The sequence below is a fragment of the Ceratotherium simum genome, chromosome 39 (assembly GCF_057802395.1).
Source record: "Ceratotherium simum simum isolate JZ-2026a chromosome 39, ASM5780239v1, whole genome shotgun sequence".
NCBI lineage: Eukaryota > Metazoa > Chordata > Mammalia > Perissodactyla > Rhinocerotidae > Ceratotherium > Ceratotherium simum.
In genome coordinates, this window is record NC_141938.1 from 5,877,587 (window position 1) to 5,894,455 (window position 16,869).

The 16,869-nt window shown below is 56.2% G+C and overlaps 2 protein-coding genes across 8 annotated transcripts in view; one reads left to right on the forward strand and one right to left on the reverse strand.

Moving 5' to 3' along the window:
* Positions 1 to 6,577: 6,577 nt before the first annotated feature.
* Positions 6,578 to 9,137, forward strand: TMED1 (transmembrane p24 trafficking protein 1). Its single transcript, XM_004442637.3, has 4 exons — positions 6,578 to 6,799; positions 7,503 to 7,600; positions 7,779 to 7,962; positions 8,511 to 9,137. The coding sequence occupies exons 1-4, from the start codon at positions 6,617 to 6,619 to the stop codon at positions 8,727 to 8,729; spliced, it is 684 nt and encodes a 227-aa protein (XP_004442694.1). The 5' UTR covers positions 6,578 to 6,616; the 3' UTR covers positions 8,730 to 9,137.
* Positions 9,138 to 9,504: 367 nt separating this feature from the next.
* DNM2 (dynamin 2) overlaps positions 9,505 to 16,869 on the reverse strand; it is an 85,977-nt gene continuing 78,612 nt past the window's right edge. For 4 of the 7 annotated variants that reach the window (XM_087425464.1, XM_087425459.1, XM_087425462.1 and 1 more), the window contains 5 exons: positions 15,426 to 15,537; positions 14,506 to 14,670; positions 12,676 to 12,908; positions 11,498 to 11,749; positions 10,081 to 10,925 (listed from right to left, as the gene is read on the reverse strand). In XM_087425464.1, coding sequence (XP_087281590.1) covers positions 10,856 to 10,925; positions 11,498 to 11,749; positions 12,676 to 12,908; positions 14,506 to 14,670; positions 15,426 to 15,537 — 832 coding nt within the window. In that variant the 3' untranslated portion in view covers positions 10,081 to 10,855. Of the gene's footprint in view, positions 9,639 to 10,080; positions 10,926 to 11,497; positions 11,750 to 12,675; positions 12,909 to 14,505; positions 14,671 to 15,425; positions 15,538 to 16,869 lie in introns of those variants that run through there. The other 3 variants (XM_087425461.1, XM_087425460.1, XM_087425465.1) reach the window with 2 other exon arrangements.

Here is a 16,869-nt window from a genome sequence, read left to right on the forward strand (position 1 = left end):
CTTCCTCCACTTTATATGGGATGTCTGCCACAGCATGGCCTGACAAGCGATGCATCTGTGCGCACTCGGGATCTGAACAAGCAAATCCCGGGCCGCTGCAGCGCGTGCACTTAACCACTTGTGCCACCGGGCTGGCCCCATCATCTGTGCCAATCTTATCTTCCTCTACTTTATACATGGGTCACCCCCACAGCGTGGCTAATGAGTGGTGTAGGTCCACACCTGGGATCTGAACCTGTGAACCTGGGCTGCTGAAGCAGAATGCACCAAACTTAACCACTATGCCACAGGGCTGGTCCCTCTTTCTTTCTTGATTAGTCTTGCTAGGGGTTAATCAGTTTTATTAATCTTCTCAAAGTACCAAATGTTGGCTTTGTTGATTTTCTCTATTTTCGGTTTTCTATTTCTTTGCTTTTGGTCTCATCTTTACTCTTTTCTTTCTTCTAGTTACCTTGCATTTCATTGGCTTTTCTTTTCCTAGCTTCTTAAGGTGGAAGCTTAGATTATTGACTTTAAAACTTTATCTTCTAACACAAGCATTTAAAGCTATACATTTCTCTCTGAGCACTGCTTTAACTCCAGCTCACATTTTGATATATTGAGCTTTGTAACCATTAAGTTAGAAATATTTTCTTTTTTTTTTTTTTTGGTGAGGAAGATGTACCCTGAGCTAACATCCCTGCCCATCTTCCTCTATTTTGTATGTGGGACGCCCCACAGCATGGCTTGACAAGCAGTGTGTAGGTCCGCGCCCGGGATCCAAACTGGCGAACCCTGGGCCGCCAAAGCACAGTGCTCAAACTTAACCACTATGCAACCAGGTTGGCCACTATTGATACTTTTTGTATGGCCCAGCATATCTTTTTTTTTCTTCTTTTAAAGATTTTATTTATTTATTTATTTTTCCCCCAAAGCCCCAGTAGATAGTTGTATGTCATAGCTGCACATCCTTCTAGTTGCTGTATGTGGGACGTGGCCTCAGCGTGGCCGGAGAAGCGGTGCATTGGTGTGCGCCCGGGATCCGAACCCGGGCCGCCAGCAGCGGAGCGCGCACACTTAACCGCTAAGCCATGGGGCCGGCCCCTGGCCCAGCATATCTTGACCACATTCTAGAAATGAAAGTACACTCTGCAATTGTTTGGTGTAATATTCCGCAAATACCAATCAGATTAGGTCAAGGTTGTTCACAGAACACACTTGAAGTTTTGGATTCATCCCGCTCTGCCTCCAGGAGGGCAGGGATGGAATCTGTCTCATCTGCAGTTTCTCAATGCCTACCACTGCGCCTGGCACACAGTGAACCCTAAATATTTCTTTTTTAATTTTGTTGAGGTCATATTGGTTCATAACATTATGTACATTTCAGGTTCCATCATTATATTTCGACTTCTGTACAGACTGCATCGTGCTGACCACCAAAAGTCTAGCTGTCATCCGTCACTGTACACATGTGCCCTTCTACCCCTTTCACCCTCCCCCACTCCTTTCCCATAAATATTTGTTGATGGTCTGACCTGAAGGCCAAAAAAACATGCATTCAGTCTATTTTTGTGGCTCTATCCTGCATGTGTAGGGGACAGGGTTAAGAGATAATCCTGGATTATTCAGTCCACCAACTGTTTCCTGAGTGTCCCCAAGAGCCCAGAACAGTGCTGGGTGTCAGGGTCCCCATGATGGATGACACAGCTCCTGCCCTCCAGGAGTTCAGAGTTTGGTGAGCGAGTCAGACAAGCAGACGACGAGAGTCCAGTGGTGAAGTGCTGTGATGGAGGCAGCTGCCGAGGGGGCTCGTAACCCAGCTTCAGCAGGGAGTGCTTCCAGGAGGAGGTGATAAAGCCTGAGAAGGAGATGCAGGAAGGGCATTCCAGGTAGAGGAATAATAAGGGCCTTGGGAGTATGTAAGGACTTCATCCTGGGAGCATCTAATATGGTACAGGAATCCATAACCTGGAATTTTGTGTTCAGGAAAACAGCCACACGTAGCTGTCCCGGTCAGCTACCACACAGATGGCGCCCTTAAGAGGCACGACGAGGAGTCAGGGGCAGGGTGAAGGGAAATCAACAAGGGATGGTGACTCCCTGGGGTCTGGGAGCTGGACCAGCCCAGGTCTGAAGATGCTGGGGAGGAAACAGTCCTGGACTTGGAGAGAGCTGAGTCGCAGGCTTCGGCGGAGACACGCAGACCAACAGGGTGGGAGCCAGGAAACATATATCCAGACCTTCTTCTCCTCCGGCCCTCGGATCTCCTACCAGGGCCGAAGCCAGCTGGATGCGAGAAGAGGCAGCCAAGTTGACCTGAGGTGTAGAGACCAGCATCCCGGGGCACGGAGCCGTGCACAGATGGGTAGAGAATGTCTGGTGGGGCAAACAGCAGGCCCAGCACACACTCGGAATCTTCCGATTATAATTTCAGGGGATCCCTCACCTCCAGAAGCCAGTCTGCAAACTCCTCCCCAGGCTGATTCGAGGCCAATGCTACAAAGGGAAGAGGGACCCCACGTGATGGGGCTTGTGTGCTGGCTACTCCCCACCCCATCTCCTTTCTGCCCCTTGAACCCTCTGAGTGCCTTCTGACCTCAGGGCACTGTTCTGTCTGCTTGCCTCCTCTCCCTTCTACGTCAAGCTCGAGCTTCAATGCCGCCTCCTCAGGGAAGCCCTCCCTGATTCCACCCGGGAGAAATGAGCCACCCCCACCTACCACCTAGCATTTACTTCTTAGCGCCTATAACTACCTGAAAGCATCTTAGTGCTGCACTTGCTTGAGTATGGTCCGGCTCCTACACCGGATGACAGCTCCAGGAGGACGTGGACAGTGTCTGTTTTATTCACAGTGTCAGACGCTTAGTAAATATTTCTTGAACACTTGGAGAGGGAGAGTGTTTTTGTTTAATGGAGGGAAACAAGAATCACCCAGGCAGCCTCCAGACTTGAGCACAAGTGGCAGCGTCGGTAGCTCCCAGGGCCCGTCCCTCCACGGAAACCGACGAATCGAGCAAAAGTGGGCTAAGTCTACTTTATCCAAACTCTACAAAACAGCCAAAGGTGAATGCCAACCAAAGGAACGCTGAATCAGGAAACAGGCAACTCGAACACGTCGGGAAAGGTGTGTCACGTTCTCTGTGCCCTTCCCTCGTCTCCTCCTCCAGCATGCGGAGGTCTGCGCTCCCAGCATGGGCCCTGGTCCGCGGGTCCTGGGGGAGCAGAGCAGCCCTCATTCTGAGTATGGTGTTCATCTGTTCTAACCTGTCTGGGGGCTGCCTGCAGGACTGATTCCAGATACCCGTCTGTGTAACTCAGAATGCATTCCTGCAGAACACCATAAGGCAAAGAAGCACGCACAGCTGCCCAGGGCAAAAGAGGACAATGGCAGACGTCCCAAAATCTGGGAGGAAAAGTGTCTCTCGGTAATTAGAGCATTCAGAAGCACTCGTTTTTACTGGGGAGCTTAGAATGCAATATGCATGCCCAGGGCAGGACAAATGCACGGAGAAGACCGAGGACACCCTAAGCTTTCACCTCCAGCTGATTTCCAGGCTTGGTGCAAACAGGAAGCGAAGGCTGAGGCAGAGTTGTAAACGCCCACGTGAGGCGTTGCAGGAGTACCCCAGCTTAGATCTGCAGAGGGTGCCAGGGGATTTTCATCGTTCCTTTTTGCTGTCTTCCTTTTTCTCTCCATAATCTATAAATAACTCTGAGCCGGCCCTGTGGCCGAGCGGTTAAAGGTCTGCGCGCTCTGCTTCGGCGGCCTGGGCATGTGGGTGTTGACCCCGGGTGTGGACCCACTCCACTCATCAGCCATGCTGTGGCAGCGACCCACATACAAAATAGAGGAAGACTGGCATGGATGGTAGCTCAAGGGCAATCTTCCTCAAGCAGAAAAAAAACAAATAAAAAAACAAGGAGGACTGGCAAGGGATGTTAGCTCAGGGCAAATTTTCCTCACCAAAAGCAGAAAAAAAAAATATATATAAATAACTCTTATAACTCAACAACAAAAAGACAAACAACCCAATTTTAAAATGGGCAAAGGACTTGATTAGACATTTCTCCAAAGAAGATATACAAATGGCCATGAAGCACATGAAAAGATGCTCCTTGTTGTTAGGAAAATGGAAATCAAAACCACAATGAGAGGGGCCGGCTCCGTGGCTTAGCGGTTAAGTGCGCGCGCTCTGATGCTGGCGGCCCGGGTTCGGATCCCGGGCACGCCCCAAGGCACCACTTCTCCGTCCAACCCGAGGCCGAGTCCCACGTACGGCAACTAGAAGGATGCGAACCTATGACATACAACTATCTACTGGGGCTTTGGGGGGAAAAAATGAATAAATAAAATCTTTAAAAAAAAAAAAAAAAACCACAATGAGATACCACTGCACACCCCTTAGGATGGCTATAATAAAAAAAAACGGTAACTAACGTGCTGATGAGGACGTGGAGAAATTGGAAACCTCATACATGGCTGGTGGGAGTGTAAAACGGTGCAGCCCCTGTGGGAAAGTTTGGCAGCTCCTCAAAAAGTTAAGCATGCAATTACCATATGATCTAGCAATTTCACTACTCAGCATATACCCAAAAGATCTAAAAGCAGATACTCAAACAAAGTCATGTGCTGCATTCACAACGTTTCAGCCAAAGACAGACCACATATATAGGGACGGTGATCCCATAAGATTAGTACCATGTAGCCTAGGTGTGTAGGAGGCTATACCATCCAGGTTTGTGTAAGTAGACTCTATGATGTTCCCACAATGACCAAAAGGCCTCATTTCTCAGAACGTATCTGTCGTTAAGCAATGCACGACTGTACACGCACAAGTTTCTAGCAGCATTATTCACAATAGCCAAAAGGTGGAAACAGCCCAAGTATCCATCAACAGATGAATGGATAAATAAATTGTGGTATATCCATACAGTGGAATACTATTCAGCCATAAAAAAGAATTAAATACTGATACATGCCAAGATGAACCTCAAAAACACTATGCTAAGTGAAGGAAGTCAGACACAAATGGTCACATATTCCATTTATATGAAAGATCCAGAATCAGTAAATCCACAGAGGCAGACTGGTGGTTGCCAGAAGCCAGGGTGAGAGGGGAATGAGGAATAACCACTTAATGGGTACAGGATTTCCTTTTGGGCTGATGAAAATGTTTTGGAAATAGGTTGTAGTGGTTGCACAATATTGTGAATGTACCAAATGCCACTGAGCTGTTCACTTAAAAATGGTTAATTTCATGTAATGTGAATTTCACTTCATTAAAAAAAAAATCCGTTAAAAAAAGAATCACCCATTCTCCTCAGCTACTTCAAAATGTCCAAGCAGAGAGTCTGAATGATAGAAAAACTCGGAGAGAAACGCAATAGCAAGCACCTTACATAAACTTTGACATTAGGAAGTGGTGTTACTTCCCCAAGCTCTCCAAACGCAGCAAAGTGCTGACAGCCACCAGCTGTGTTTGTAGAGTGACTCTCCTGGCCTATCTTTAAAGACTCAAAATTTCCGTCTAAACATTTTTTCTTGTGTTTAAACGGAATCACCAGGCAGAGTCCATTTCTCCAAAGACTTTGCTCATCTGTGCTTCCCAGAGGGAGGTCGCCTCCAAATCCTCCAGGCAAATTGCGGGAGAGGTTAAATGGAGGTCGGTAAACCTGGACTATAACAGATGGCATTTACTGTGGGCCGCGATGTGCCAAGCACGGAAGCAGCACTCTCTCACTTAGTCTTCACAGCAGCCCAAGGAAGTAGGTCGAGCATCATCCCCATTTTACAGGCGAGAAGATCGAGGCCGGCCAGGGTGATGGCCTCAAGGGAAGGGTGGGGCGTGGTTGGAACGAGGCCACGTGGCTCCCAGGCCCGCTCTGTCTTCACCTCTCTTCTCTGCGGACTCTAAGCACCCGGGCTGTCGTTTATCCTACCCTGGGCCACTTCGGTCACTCTGTTTACCCGCTGGCCCCCGAGTTTGAGAGCCTTGGGTGCAGATGGGGCCACGCCGCCCTACAGACTCCATGCAAGGCAACCCCAGCGCTTACTACGGGCCAGGCCTCACGTCACTCAGTTCTCATCACTCCCATTTTACAGACGAGGACACTGATAAAGCGATGGTTGTAAAGCGCAAACGGAACGAGGAGCTGGGCGTCGAACCGGAACCCCGCGCTAACAGGAAACCCTACGGGTCGCGTGCAGGGCCACGCCCACTTTGGATCCGCTCCCCACCCCCACTGGGCAGCCCAACGGTCGTCGGGCGCGGCGTACTCTGGGAAAAACCGCCGAGAGGAGCCTTAGAAAGACCCGGCCGCTTCCACCTTAGTTGTCTTAACTTTTGCCTGAGAAGAATGCACCACCATGGTACTTATTTTTGTCATTTTTCCCCCACCAGCAGTTGATACTAGAAGTGGAGACCTGTGAGAAAACAGTCTCTAAAAGGTTGGATGTTTTGGGGCGCATCAGGCATTTATTTGGGCAGCTAGACTCTCAGGGGGTCCTTCACGCCAGGCTCTGCTGGTTTCGGACAACGGGCAGACGCGACTGCCAATGAGCTCCGCCCAGTAGCGGAGGGGGCAGGGCTAGCCCTTAAAGGAGCCGCGACCCACTAGCAGACCGAGGGTGACCCGGATGATGGCGGCCGGCGCGGCCCTAGCCTTAGCCCTGTGGCTACTACTGCCGCCAGCGGGGGTGAGAGGGGCAGGGCCCCCGCCGATCCAGGACGGCGAGTTCACGTTCCTGCTGCCCGCAGGGAGGAAGCAGTGTTTCTACCAGTCCGCGCCGGCCAACGCAAGCCTCGAGACCGAGTACCAGGTAGAGGCTCCCGGGCCGGGAGCGAGCGGAGCCAGCGAGAGGGGGCGTGGCCAAGCAGCTGAAGCGAGGCATGCACTACAGGGGGAAGGGGAGGAGCCGTGCGTAGGAGCGTGGGGGCGGAGCCAGGGGAGCGAGGCGGAGGGGCGGGGACAGCGCGTGGGAGCGGAAGGGGTGGGAGCAATGGAAGGAGGCGGGGCTCGAGGGAGACAGCCAAAGGGGGCGGGGCCATCGGAAGGAGCCCTTCAGAGACCGGAATCTCGCTAGTGGGCGTGGCCAAGGAAAAGGGTTGGGTCTATTGGGGGAGCTGGTGGGTGTGTCCAGGATGCGCTGCGCGTAAGGGCACGGTCAACATGAGGATTTCCCGGGGGTTGGGCTAAAGAAGGAAGGGCCTTTTCTGCCTTACTTGGGGCGTGGCCGAGTCAGGGGCGTGGCCAGGTAAACGTCGATCAAGGACTTCCAACGGGGGCGTAACCAGATGAAAGGGCCTATCCCGAAGCTGTCACATCAGTGAGGGCGGGGCCGAGGCAGGGGGCGCGGCCAGAGGGACGGGCGGGGGCAGCACTGTGTTCCAGGTGTGGGTGTCAGCGCTCAGGTGGGCCCCCGAGTCTGTGCGGGTCTCTGCGGGTCGGTCCAGTCCCGGCCTTCTCTGGCAGGTGCCCTTGGCCTGCCCCTAGCCCTCCACTCTCTCTTACCTGCCCCCCAGGTGATCGGAGGAGCTGGGCTGGACGTGGACTTCACGCTGGAGAGCCCTCAGGGCGTGCTGCTGGTCAGCGAGTCCCGCAAGGCAGACGGCGTGCACACGTGAGTTAAGTCCCGCCTGCCCAGGTTCGGTTACAGCCCTGGCCCGCTCCAGCGGCCTCGGGTTACCACCCTGCCTGCCTCGTGCAGTCTGCCTGGCTGGCCGGCCCCCCGGGGTCATGTATGTCTGCCTGGCTGGCCGGCCCCCCGGGGTCATGTCTGTTTCTGTCTGCCCGCCCAGGGTGGAGCCCACGGAGGCCGGGGACTACAGGCTGTGCTTTGACAACTCCTTCAGCACCATCTCGGAGAAGCTGGTGTTCTTTGAGCTCATCTTTGACAGCCTGCAGGAGGACGAGGAGGTCGAGGGCTGGGCGGAGGCTGTGGAGCCCGAAGAGATGCTGGATGTCAAGATGGAGGACATCAAGGTGCGCCCAGCCCTCTGGCACTGGGCAGCAGCGCAGCCCTGCCCTCCTGGCTTGGCTCAGGTCCCCCTTGGCCTGGCCCAGCCTCCCCTACATGTTGGCACTTAACTTATAACTCATTCAATCTCCATAACCACCCTACAGGTAGTGTGCTTTAATTATCCCCCGTTTTACAGTTGGGGAAATTGAGGCACAGGATGCCTAAGTAACTCTCCTAAGGCCCCGACAGCCAGCAACTGGCAGAGCCAATATTTGAACCCAGGCAGTGTGGCTTCAGCAACTGCTATTTATTAACCACTAGTAAATACATTCCTTATACTTATTTAGGCATTCAATTCTCATAGTGATTCTGAGGTTTAATTCGGAAGCTCAGAGAGGTTAATTAACTTGCTCACGGTCACACAGCCAGGGAGTAGCAGAGCGAGGGTTTAGACTCAGGCAGCCTGGCCAGAGTCTGCTCTCAGCTGTCTCTCTCCCGTCCCCCCACATACGAACTCTGGCCCCATTCCACAGGACAGAGGCCTGACCCTACTTCTCCCTCTGCCCTGCAGGAGTCCATTGAGACCATGAGGACCCGGCTGGAGCGCAGCATCCAGATGCTCACGCTGCTGCGGGCCTTCGAGGCACGTGACCGCAACCTGCAGGAGGGCAACCTGGAGCGGGTCAACTTCTGGTCGGCCGTGAACGTGGCCGTGCTGCTGCTGGTGGCCGTGCTGCAGGTCTGCACGCTCAAGCGCTTCTTCCAGGACAAGCGCCCCGTGCCTACGTAGCCCTGCCCGGAAGAAGACCAGGAGATGGGAGGGGCAGCAGGGCGCATGCGTGTGGGACTTGGGGGTCCCTTCCCCAAGTTAGTTCCTTACAGGCCAGGAGGCTGTGTGGTCTGGGCCTGAGGGGTGGCCCCCGTGCGTCTCCTCCCTTCTGGGCCAGCAGGGAACACAGGCTGGCTGGCAGGCCTGGCCCTCCAGGGCGGGTGGCTCAGTGCCTGCGTCTACTTGCCTGGAAATTGTGCATGGGGGGTCTGCAGTGTTCGAATGCAACCCCTGGATTTTGGGGCCCTGCCTCCATCCCCTCTTGTCATGTGCCTTAGCCCAAGTTCTCCAGCTGGCACCAGCCCTGCCCCCTGGTGTGCGACAGGGCCCAGGAAGCAAACTCCCCCCACTTCCCCACTGGCCCTCGCTGTGTGTGGGCCCCCACGCCTTCCTTCCTTTCCTTGTGGCTCCACCTGAGGCCTGTGGCTGCTGCGGGGGGCGGCCTGCTCGCGCCAGGGGCTGGGAAGGAGACACGGCTGCAGTGTTCTTGCCAGGATGGTCACTTTATTGACAGGCAGGGCCCCAGCCCCTCGGCCCAGCGGAGGGCGCTCTGGGCATGAGGTTTGGTAACAGAACTTCAGGAGCCAGGCCTGCAAGACCACCCGGCCCTCCCACGCTCCTGGCAGGGGCCCCAGACAGGGCTGAGGGGTGGCTGGCCAGAGCCTGCACAGGAGCCTCATGGAACAGGGCAGTCTGGCCTGGGCACCGGAGTCAATAAATTATGGTCAAAAAAATCCCAGAGCTTGGTGACTGGGGCTCTGGGACACCAGGCGGGACAGACCTGCCCCCCAGGGGGCAGCCAGGCAGGCGGGAGGGGTCTCCCACGAAGCTCAGAAGAAAGGTCGGGCAGGAGCCGATGGAGGTGGTCGCCTGGGCACAAGAGAAAAATCAGAAAGCAAAGTTGAACTGTGTCTCTGGCTGGGCCAGAAGGCCTGGGCCCCCCAGGGGGCAGAGGGGAACCAGGGCAAGTCCTCAGGACTGCAGGGTTGGGGAGGGGGCCTGACCACTGCATGGTTGGGGCATGCCCACCCCAGGCCCGCCTCGTGGCCTCCACACCAGCACTGCGTCATGGGGCGCAGCCAGGCCTGTGTGTGTATGTGGGGGCAGTGGGAGAGTGGGGAATATTTGCCCCCACTCCTGAGGTGATAAGGAAAGGAGAAGATCTCCCCTCTAGAGCATGGGTTCCTCCAGAAGCAGCAGAGCCCCTGTGAGGGAGGGGAGGGGGTCCTCATCAGAGGCCTGCTGGGGGAAGGCAGGCAGCCCACGTCCTCAGCCTGAACGCCAACACAAAAGGCCCACGCAGCAGCCACCAGAAGCTTCTTCCCTTTATTTTAGTTTATTAATAGGATACAGACTGCAGGCACTTACAGTGGTCAGACCGAGCGAGGAGCGAGCGAGAAGTTCTGCTCAGAGAGGCCGCCCGGGGCCCAACCCGTTGGGGAGGCCTGTGGGGGAGCCGAGAGGCCCCCAAAGTTCCCCACCACTCGGCCCCGAGCCCAAGACGCCCAGGGGACCAGGAGGAGAAGGGGCCGAGGGAGGAGAGAGCGAAGATGGCCAGGGCCGAGGGGTCTGGCCCTGGCGAAGGCACCTCTGGCAGCCGAGGCTGGGCTGCGTGGTTAATCGGCCAAGGAAGGAATATGTACAACTCGGGCAGGGCGCACAGCTCCCGCGCAGAGAAGCGGACACGCTCCTCGCGCCCCAGCAAGGGCTGGGGGGGCACAGGCGCCCCTGGTGCCCGGTTTCCAGAAGGCCTGGTCTACTCAGGCTTTCCCAGCCAGAGAAGCCTCTGGGCGCGTCCCCCTACCCCAGCCTGGATCCTTATTCAGGGTGGCACTTGGGGTGCGGTTTCCTCCTCTGTGACCCAAGACCTCATGCCCCAAAGTGCAACACCAGGGCTCCCCCACCCCGGGGCTCCAGGGCCCCTGTGTCCAGCTGGGGCCGGGGGCAGGGAAGAGCCAGGGCCGGCCCGCAGGGAAACTGGTCCCGGCACGGGGACGGGAGGGCCCGAGGAGGCGGAGGGGCCCAGACCACCGAAGATCCTATACCGAGGGTGCTCGAGGCCCCCCCGAGAACATGCCCCCCGCAGCCTAGTCAAGCAGGGACGGCTCGGCCGGGCGGATAATGGTGGGCCGGCTGGGCGCAGCAGGGGGTCTTCTGCTGCAAAGAGAATAAAGACAGACGGGGAGGGGGAGATGGCAGTGAGGCCCGAAGCAGGGCAGAACCAGGACCCAGGCCCCCCCCAGCCCCGCCCCAGGGTGCGGCCCGAGGCTGGATGCTCTGCAGGCTGCTGGGTGCCGGGAAGGGTTTGCCAAGCCCAGGCGTCAGCTCCCCCCTAATCACTTGCTCCGTTACCCTGGGCAAGTCCCTGACCCGCCATGACCTCAGGTTCCTCAGGGGAGAACTGGGGAGAAGAGAGGCTGGCCTGCAGGGTGAGGGGGCCACGACCGAGCATGTGTGTCCTCAGTAAGGAAACAAAGGTCAGAACCAGGAGAAGGGGCCCCGTGTGAGGGGTCCCGAGCTGTGTGGTGGCCACCCACTCAGGCAGAGGACAGGTCTGGGAGCCCAGAGTCACCTTCACTCCACTGCTATGTGACTTTGGGCAAGTGACTTGGCCTCTCTGGGCCTCAGTTTCCCCACCAGCCCAGTGGGGATGCCGGTGCCACCTCTGCTCCCTGCAGGGCACAGGCCAGTGGCTCTAGAGGGCGGGCGGCGAGGGGGTCCAGCCTTACCTGGGCACTCCCGGGGGGATGCCAGGGGGAATCCGAGCTGGCCGAGACGGGATCTGAGGCGGGGCCGAGAAAGGGTCGTTGTTGGCAAACACGCTCTGGGGGCCGGGCCGGGACGGGATGGGGGGTGCTGAGAAGGAGGCTGCTGCGCCCACGGGCACAGGAATCAGGGGGGGCCCCGGGGTGGGGCCCCTCACTGCTGGGGGCCGGCCCGGGGGGTGCACGCTGGACACGGGTCTGCGCTGTGGAGTGGGGCTGTGGAGGAAGCAGAGGGCATGAGCTGTGGGTGGGGCGGGGGAGCCAGCCACGGCGGCTTCCGTGACGCGGGCCGGCACCAGCTGCCACCCAGGGAGGTGTGGGTGAGTGCCTGGCCCTGGGCGAGGGGCAGCGCGGGCGCACTGGCATCCTCCATCCACCCCTCAGACCTGCTCAGCCATGGCCGTGCGCTCACCCGAAACCCCAGGGCCCCAGCCCGTCCTTGGCCACCCAGGGCTCCCGCTTCCCTCTGACCTCACTCCCACAGCATTTCCCTCTCACTGACCCCACAGGGGCCTCCCCACCTCCTCCAGACTACCCTCCGTAGCCCAAGATCCTTCCAGAGCCCAACCCTGCCCTCCAAGTCAAGTCCAAATGCCCCCAGGGGCTGCAGGGCCCCCAAGCCCCTGCCCCGCTGCTCCCCAGGCTGGATGCCGTGTCCCCTCCCTAGGTAACTGCATGGCTCCCGAGGTCTCAGTAGGGCTGGCACCTTCTAGGAGACTTCCCTGACCGACCCTCTCTCCTCCTGCCACCTGCCCTGTCACTGGTTCAGCGTCCCCGTCTGATGCTCTGAATTGCCCACGCCAGGGTCTCATTTCCAGCCTGGGGCGGTCGGGGGGAGGGGACGTGTGGGTTATGCTCTCAGCTGTGCTCTGTGCTCCAGGACCCCTGTGGCCGGCGTCCCCAGGCCTTTGCCCTCTCTGGCTTCCACTGGGCTTAACCGACGGAAGGCACCAGAAGACAGGGGCCTTTACCGTTCTCTCTCCTGGGCCCTCAGGCCTAGGCAGGGTAGCAGCTCCCACTGTGGCTAGCCCTGGGCACTGCGCCATCTGGGTCGGGCCCCTTCACCCTGCCCACCCACGAGGGACACATGGGGGAGCTGAGGCGGAGCCTCTGTGGCACACGGGTGACCAGGCCGTGCGGACCTGTGGCCGCTGGTGCTCTGGATCCAGGTGTCGTCGACGGGTGGGGGCACGGGCGTGGACACGGTGCTGGTGCTAATGTCCCCGATGATGCTGAGTGCCTCCTTGAGCGCGTGGTACATGCGCAGCATGTCATCCCGCCGCTGAGCCTGGTCGGCCGACTCTTCCATGAGGCTGCTCTGGTCTGACGACGAGTACAGGTAGGCCAGCAGCTCGTGGTGGATGAAGGCCTTCGTCTGGGGGCACGGGGCGGAGGGTCAGTGAGCCCACCACACCCACCAGGGACTCAGCCGGCCACTGCGGCCGGCTGCAACAGCATCCCTCACACCCCGGGGCTTTCTTGTCTTTAACTTGACCGCCGAACACGTAAGATGTTTAAAACACTGCTGAGCCCCCCACCCAGCTGTCTCCCGAGCCCCTCAGGGGCATTTCAAGTGTTCTTCCAACCCATCTCATGAGATTCTTATTAAACTTATTCCAAGAATCTTATCTCTTTTATTGCTATCTTTTCTCCCATCGTATCTTCAAAACTGGCTTTTGTTCGAAAACTACTAGTTTGACACTTTATTCCTTCCTGAATCCTCCTACAGGATACAGGAGTTATTGTTACTTTTCTTGGGGTTTCTAGGTACACGTGTTCATGTGTACATGAGCTCTTCAAATAGGGACAGTGTTTCCCATTCTTTTTCAATGTTCACACCTCTAAGTTATTTTTCTTATCTAATTGCTTTGGTTAGTAACTCTACAAGAAAGTTAAATAAAAGTGGAGATGGCCCACTTGTTCTTGATTTTAGAGAGGATGCTTCCAGAACTTCCCCAGTAAGGTCAAGACTAGAACTTTGAGACTAAAATGCACAGATTCAATGGCTATAGGACAGCTCGTAACAGAAGACCCCTTCTACAATGACCTTTTTAAGAATGGATGTTGAATTTTCTCAAACGAACTTTCAGCATCCACAAAGATGATCATGCTCGATAATTTTTGACTTATGAACCATGTGAATGTGTTAGCTATTCAAACACTTAAATTTTGAAAAACCAGTAAAAGGGAAAATAAAACACAAAAAGGTACAATGAAAACTCCTTTGTCCATCCTGGCCTCCTTAGCCTCCTGAGTTCTAGGAAGCAACATCTCTCACCAGGTTCTTGTACAAACGTCCAGAGGTTTCTATGCATATATAATTTATATATTTATATATATTTCCCCTCCCTTTTTACACAAATGGGGAGCCTTCCTGTAGATTCTGTTATGCTCCATACCTTTTGCACTTAATGAAAGTTATTATAGACCTGGAGACATTCCTCATTCTTGTTTTTTGGCAACAAAAACATTCTATCCAATAGAATGGATATTATTAAAAGGATTCTACTAAATGGATAGAGATTTCCAATCTTTGGCCACCACAAAACAATGCTGAAAAGAATAACCACGTATATGCTCAATTTGCATGTGGGCACCTGTCTGTGTGGGAGAGATTCCTGCAAGTGGAGCTGCTGGGTGGAGCGTATACACGTTTTAAGTTTCATAGCTGCAGAACCACATATGTCATAAATCCCATCAGTATGTGAAGAATATTCCAGGACACCCTTGGAACTTAACACTGATCACTTCTGAGGAGACGGTGAAGAACGGAGTGAAAGGGAAGGGACTTAGGATTTTTGCTTTAGACCCCCGTGTGGCCTGCCCCTTCCAATTTCCCAAGAGAGGCTGGGAGTCCTGATTCTGATGTTTAAAAGGTGGCGACTCACTCTAATTTTTAATTTTATACAAATCTGGCCGTGGCTGCCCCAGGCCCCAACTGTGACGGGCGGCCCTGGAGGCCGGGCACTCACGTTGTTGATCATGAGGTGCATGATGGTCTTTGGCATGAGGTCGCGGATGGACTTGTTGATGATGGCCACATACGAGTCCACCAGGTTGCGGATGGTCTCCACCTGCCGCTCCAGCTGTGGGTCCATGGAGAAGGTGTTCTCCTGGGCTCCGTCCTCATTTTCAGCCTGCAGGAGGGTAGGTGGTGAGGGGTGACTGCGGCCTGGGCGAGCGGGGGGACCCCCCTTCTCTGGGAATGGCTTGCCCTGTCCCGCCCACACCCGACCCTCCGGGGCGGGGCCCTGACGGCGGTGTCGGCACCGTGTGGCCCTGCCTGCCCCCGGCCTGAGCTGCCGGGACCTGGGCTGACCAGGGCCCAAGGCGGGCTAGATCCTCTCACACGCGAATCTGGTGGCCGAGGACGGCAAGTTCACTCCGCCTCGAGGACGGAAGGAGAAGAGACTGAACAAAGCAGACGGGGCCCCTGTCCATGTGCATCCCTGTCCTTGGCCTCAGCTGGAGGACCCTTTGGGCCCTGAGGACAAAACCCTCTCCCGCTTTCTGCTTTGTGTGCTCAACAGGGTCTGGGCTGGGGCCGGCCCTGTGGTGCAGTGGTTAAGTGCGCGCGCTCCACCGCCGGCAGCCTGGATTTGGATCCCGGGCGCGCACCGACGCACCGCTTGTCAGGCCATGCTGTGGTGGCGTCCCACATAAAGTGGAGGAAGATGGGCACAGATCTTCCTCAGCAAAAAGAGGAGGATTGGCAACGGATGTTAGCTCAGGGCTGATCTCCCTCACAAAAAAAAAAAAAAAGGGTCTGGGTTCTGGGCTGCGTGCTGTCAGAGAGTTCTGGCAAACACAGCCTGGAAATGACCCATCCCTTCCTCTCCCAGGTGGGGTCAGCTCAGCCAGGCTGTGCCAGCCAGGCAGGGCGGCTCCTCACCTGGTCCTTCTCGGGGTAGACCCCGGCTCGGAGGAACGAGGCCTTCCAGCTGTCCACGTCCTCCTGGGAGTCGCAGGCCAGCTCAATCTGCCGCAGGTCCTTGTAGACGTTCCTGTGGTGAGGGGGGCGGAGGAGAGGCGCGTGCTTGACGGTGCCCGTGGGCCCTCGGGTGTGGTGAATTCACACCCGACCCAGGCACTCAGGACCGGAGGCCCCAGGATGGCAGCAGCACCCGCACCCCATCGGGCGGATGGGAGCGCCGTGAGTTAGCACCCACAGAACCCAACACCGTGCCAAGAGCAAGGCACGCACTCAGCAAGCGTCTGATCCACCAGCATCCGGGGTGTTTCGCTTTTGTGGGCTCAGTCGCCCCCTCTCCTTGCCCTGGGAACTGCCCATCCCAGCTGCCAGCGCCCCCTCCAGAAGTGGCAGCTGTCCCAACACCCTCCCCAGTTGGAAGCTCCCATCAAGGTGTTTTCCGAGAGGCCACAGCAGCGCTGTCCAAAAGAACTTTCTGGATGGTGGGAACATTCTCTACCTGCGCTGTCCAACGCGGTAGCCACAAGACACAGGTGGCTTCTCTCTGAGCACCCGGAGTGGGGCCAGGGTGACTAAGGAAGTGAATTGAACATTTTATTTCCATTATTTTAAATAGCCACAGGGGCCAGTGGCCGCTGCACTGGACAGTGAAGGTCTAGAATGTGTCTGATTCCTGGGGGTGGGGGTGTGGAGCTGTGCAGGGATGCAAAGGCTTGTGGAAGGCAGGGCGAATGTGGTCTGTGGGTGGAAGAGAGGCGCAGAGCCACGGGCTGGAGGAGAAACGGACGGACACTAACCAGCATTTATGGACAGTGTTCTATAGGCCAGGATCCGTGCCACCTACACCATCCTGTCTCACAAGGCAGCTGTGGCCAAGACAGCCAAACTGTCTCAAAGCCTTCGAGGAAGACCTGGGTTTGAGGTTAGGCTCCTTGTGATGGAGCTCTGGCCAACCAGCAGGTCACGAGTGGCTGCCCTGAGAGACTTCTGGAAGGAGTCATGAGGGGAGGGGCATGCCTTTGCTGCTCCTCTTCCTCCTTCCTGCTGCCTGGAACATCATCGCGATGGCTGGAATTTGGGCAGCCCTCTTCGACAAAGAGGAAGAAGGCTGAGGAATAAGAATGAGCACCTGGGCCCGATGCATGTGGAGCTGCCCCACCTGCCCTGGATGGTCAAGTCTAGACTTGATTTACATAACAATACCAAACTTCTATCTTGTTTCCGCTACTATTCTTCTGGGGGTCCTGAACTCCCTCCTACATGATACATCAGGTAATACCTTCACTCTCTTGCACAGGGGATCACAGGGCCAGGAAGGTGGGACAGCTGCCCAGCACCACACAGCCAGGATGAGCTTCCCAGCAGGCCTGTCCTACTGCAGAGCCAGGGCCTCCAGCACACTGTG

Bases quoted from the DNA above. Each gene is read 5' to 3' on its own strand.
- TMED1 (XM_004442637.3), top strand. From the start codon at position 6,617: ATGATGGCGGCCGGCGCGGCCCTAGCCTTAGCCCTGTGGCTACTACTG. The intron at 6,800-7,502 runs GTAGAGGCTCCC...CCTGCCCCCCAG, and splicing joins GCCTCGAGACCGAGTACCAG to GTGATCGGAGGAGCTGGGCT. The intron at 7,601-7,778 runs GTGAGTTAAGTC...CTGCCCGCCCAG, and splicing joins AAGGCAGACGGCGTGCACAC to GGTGGAGCCCACGGAGGCCG.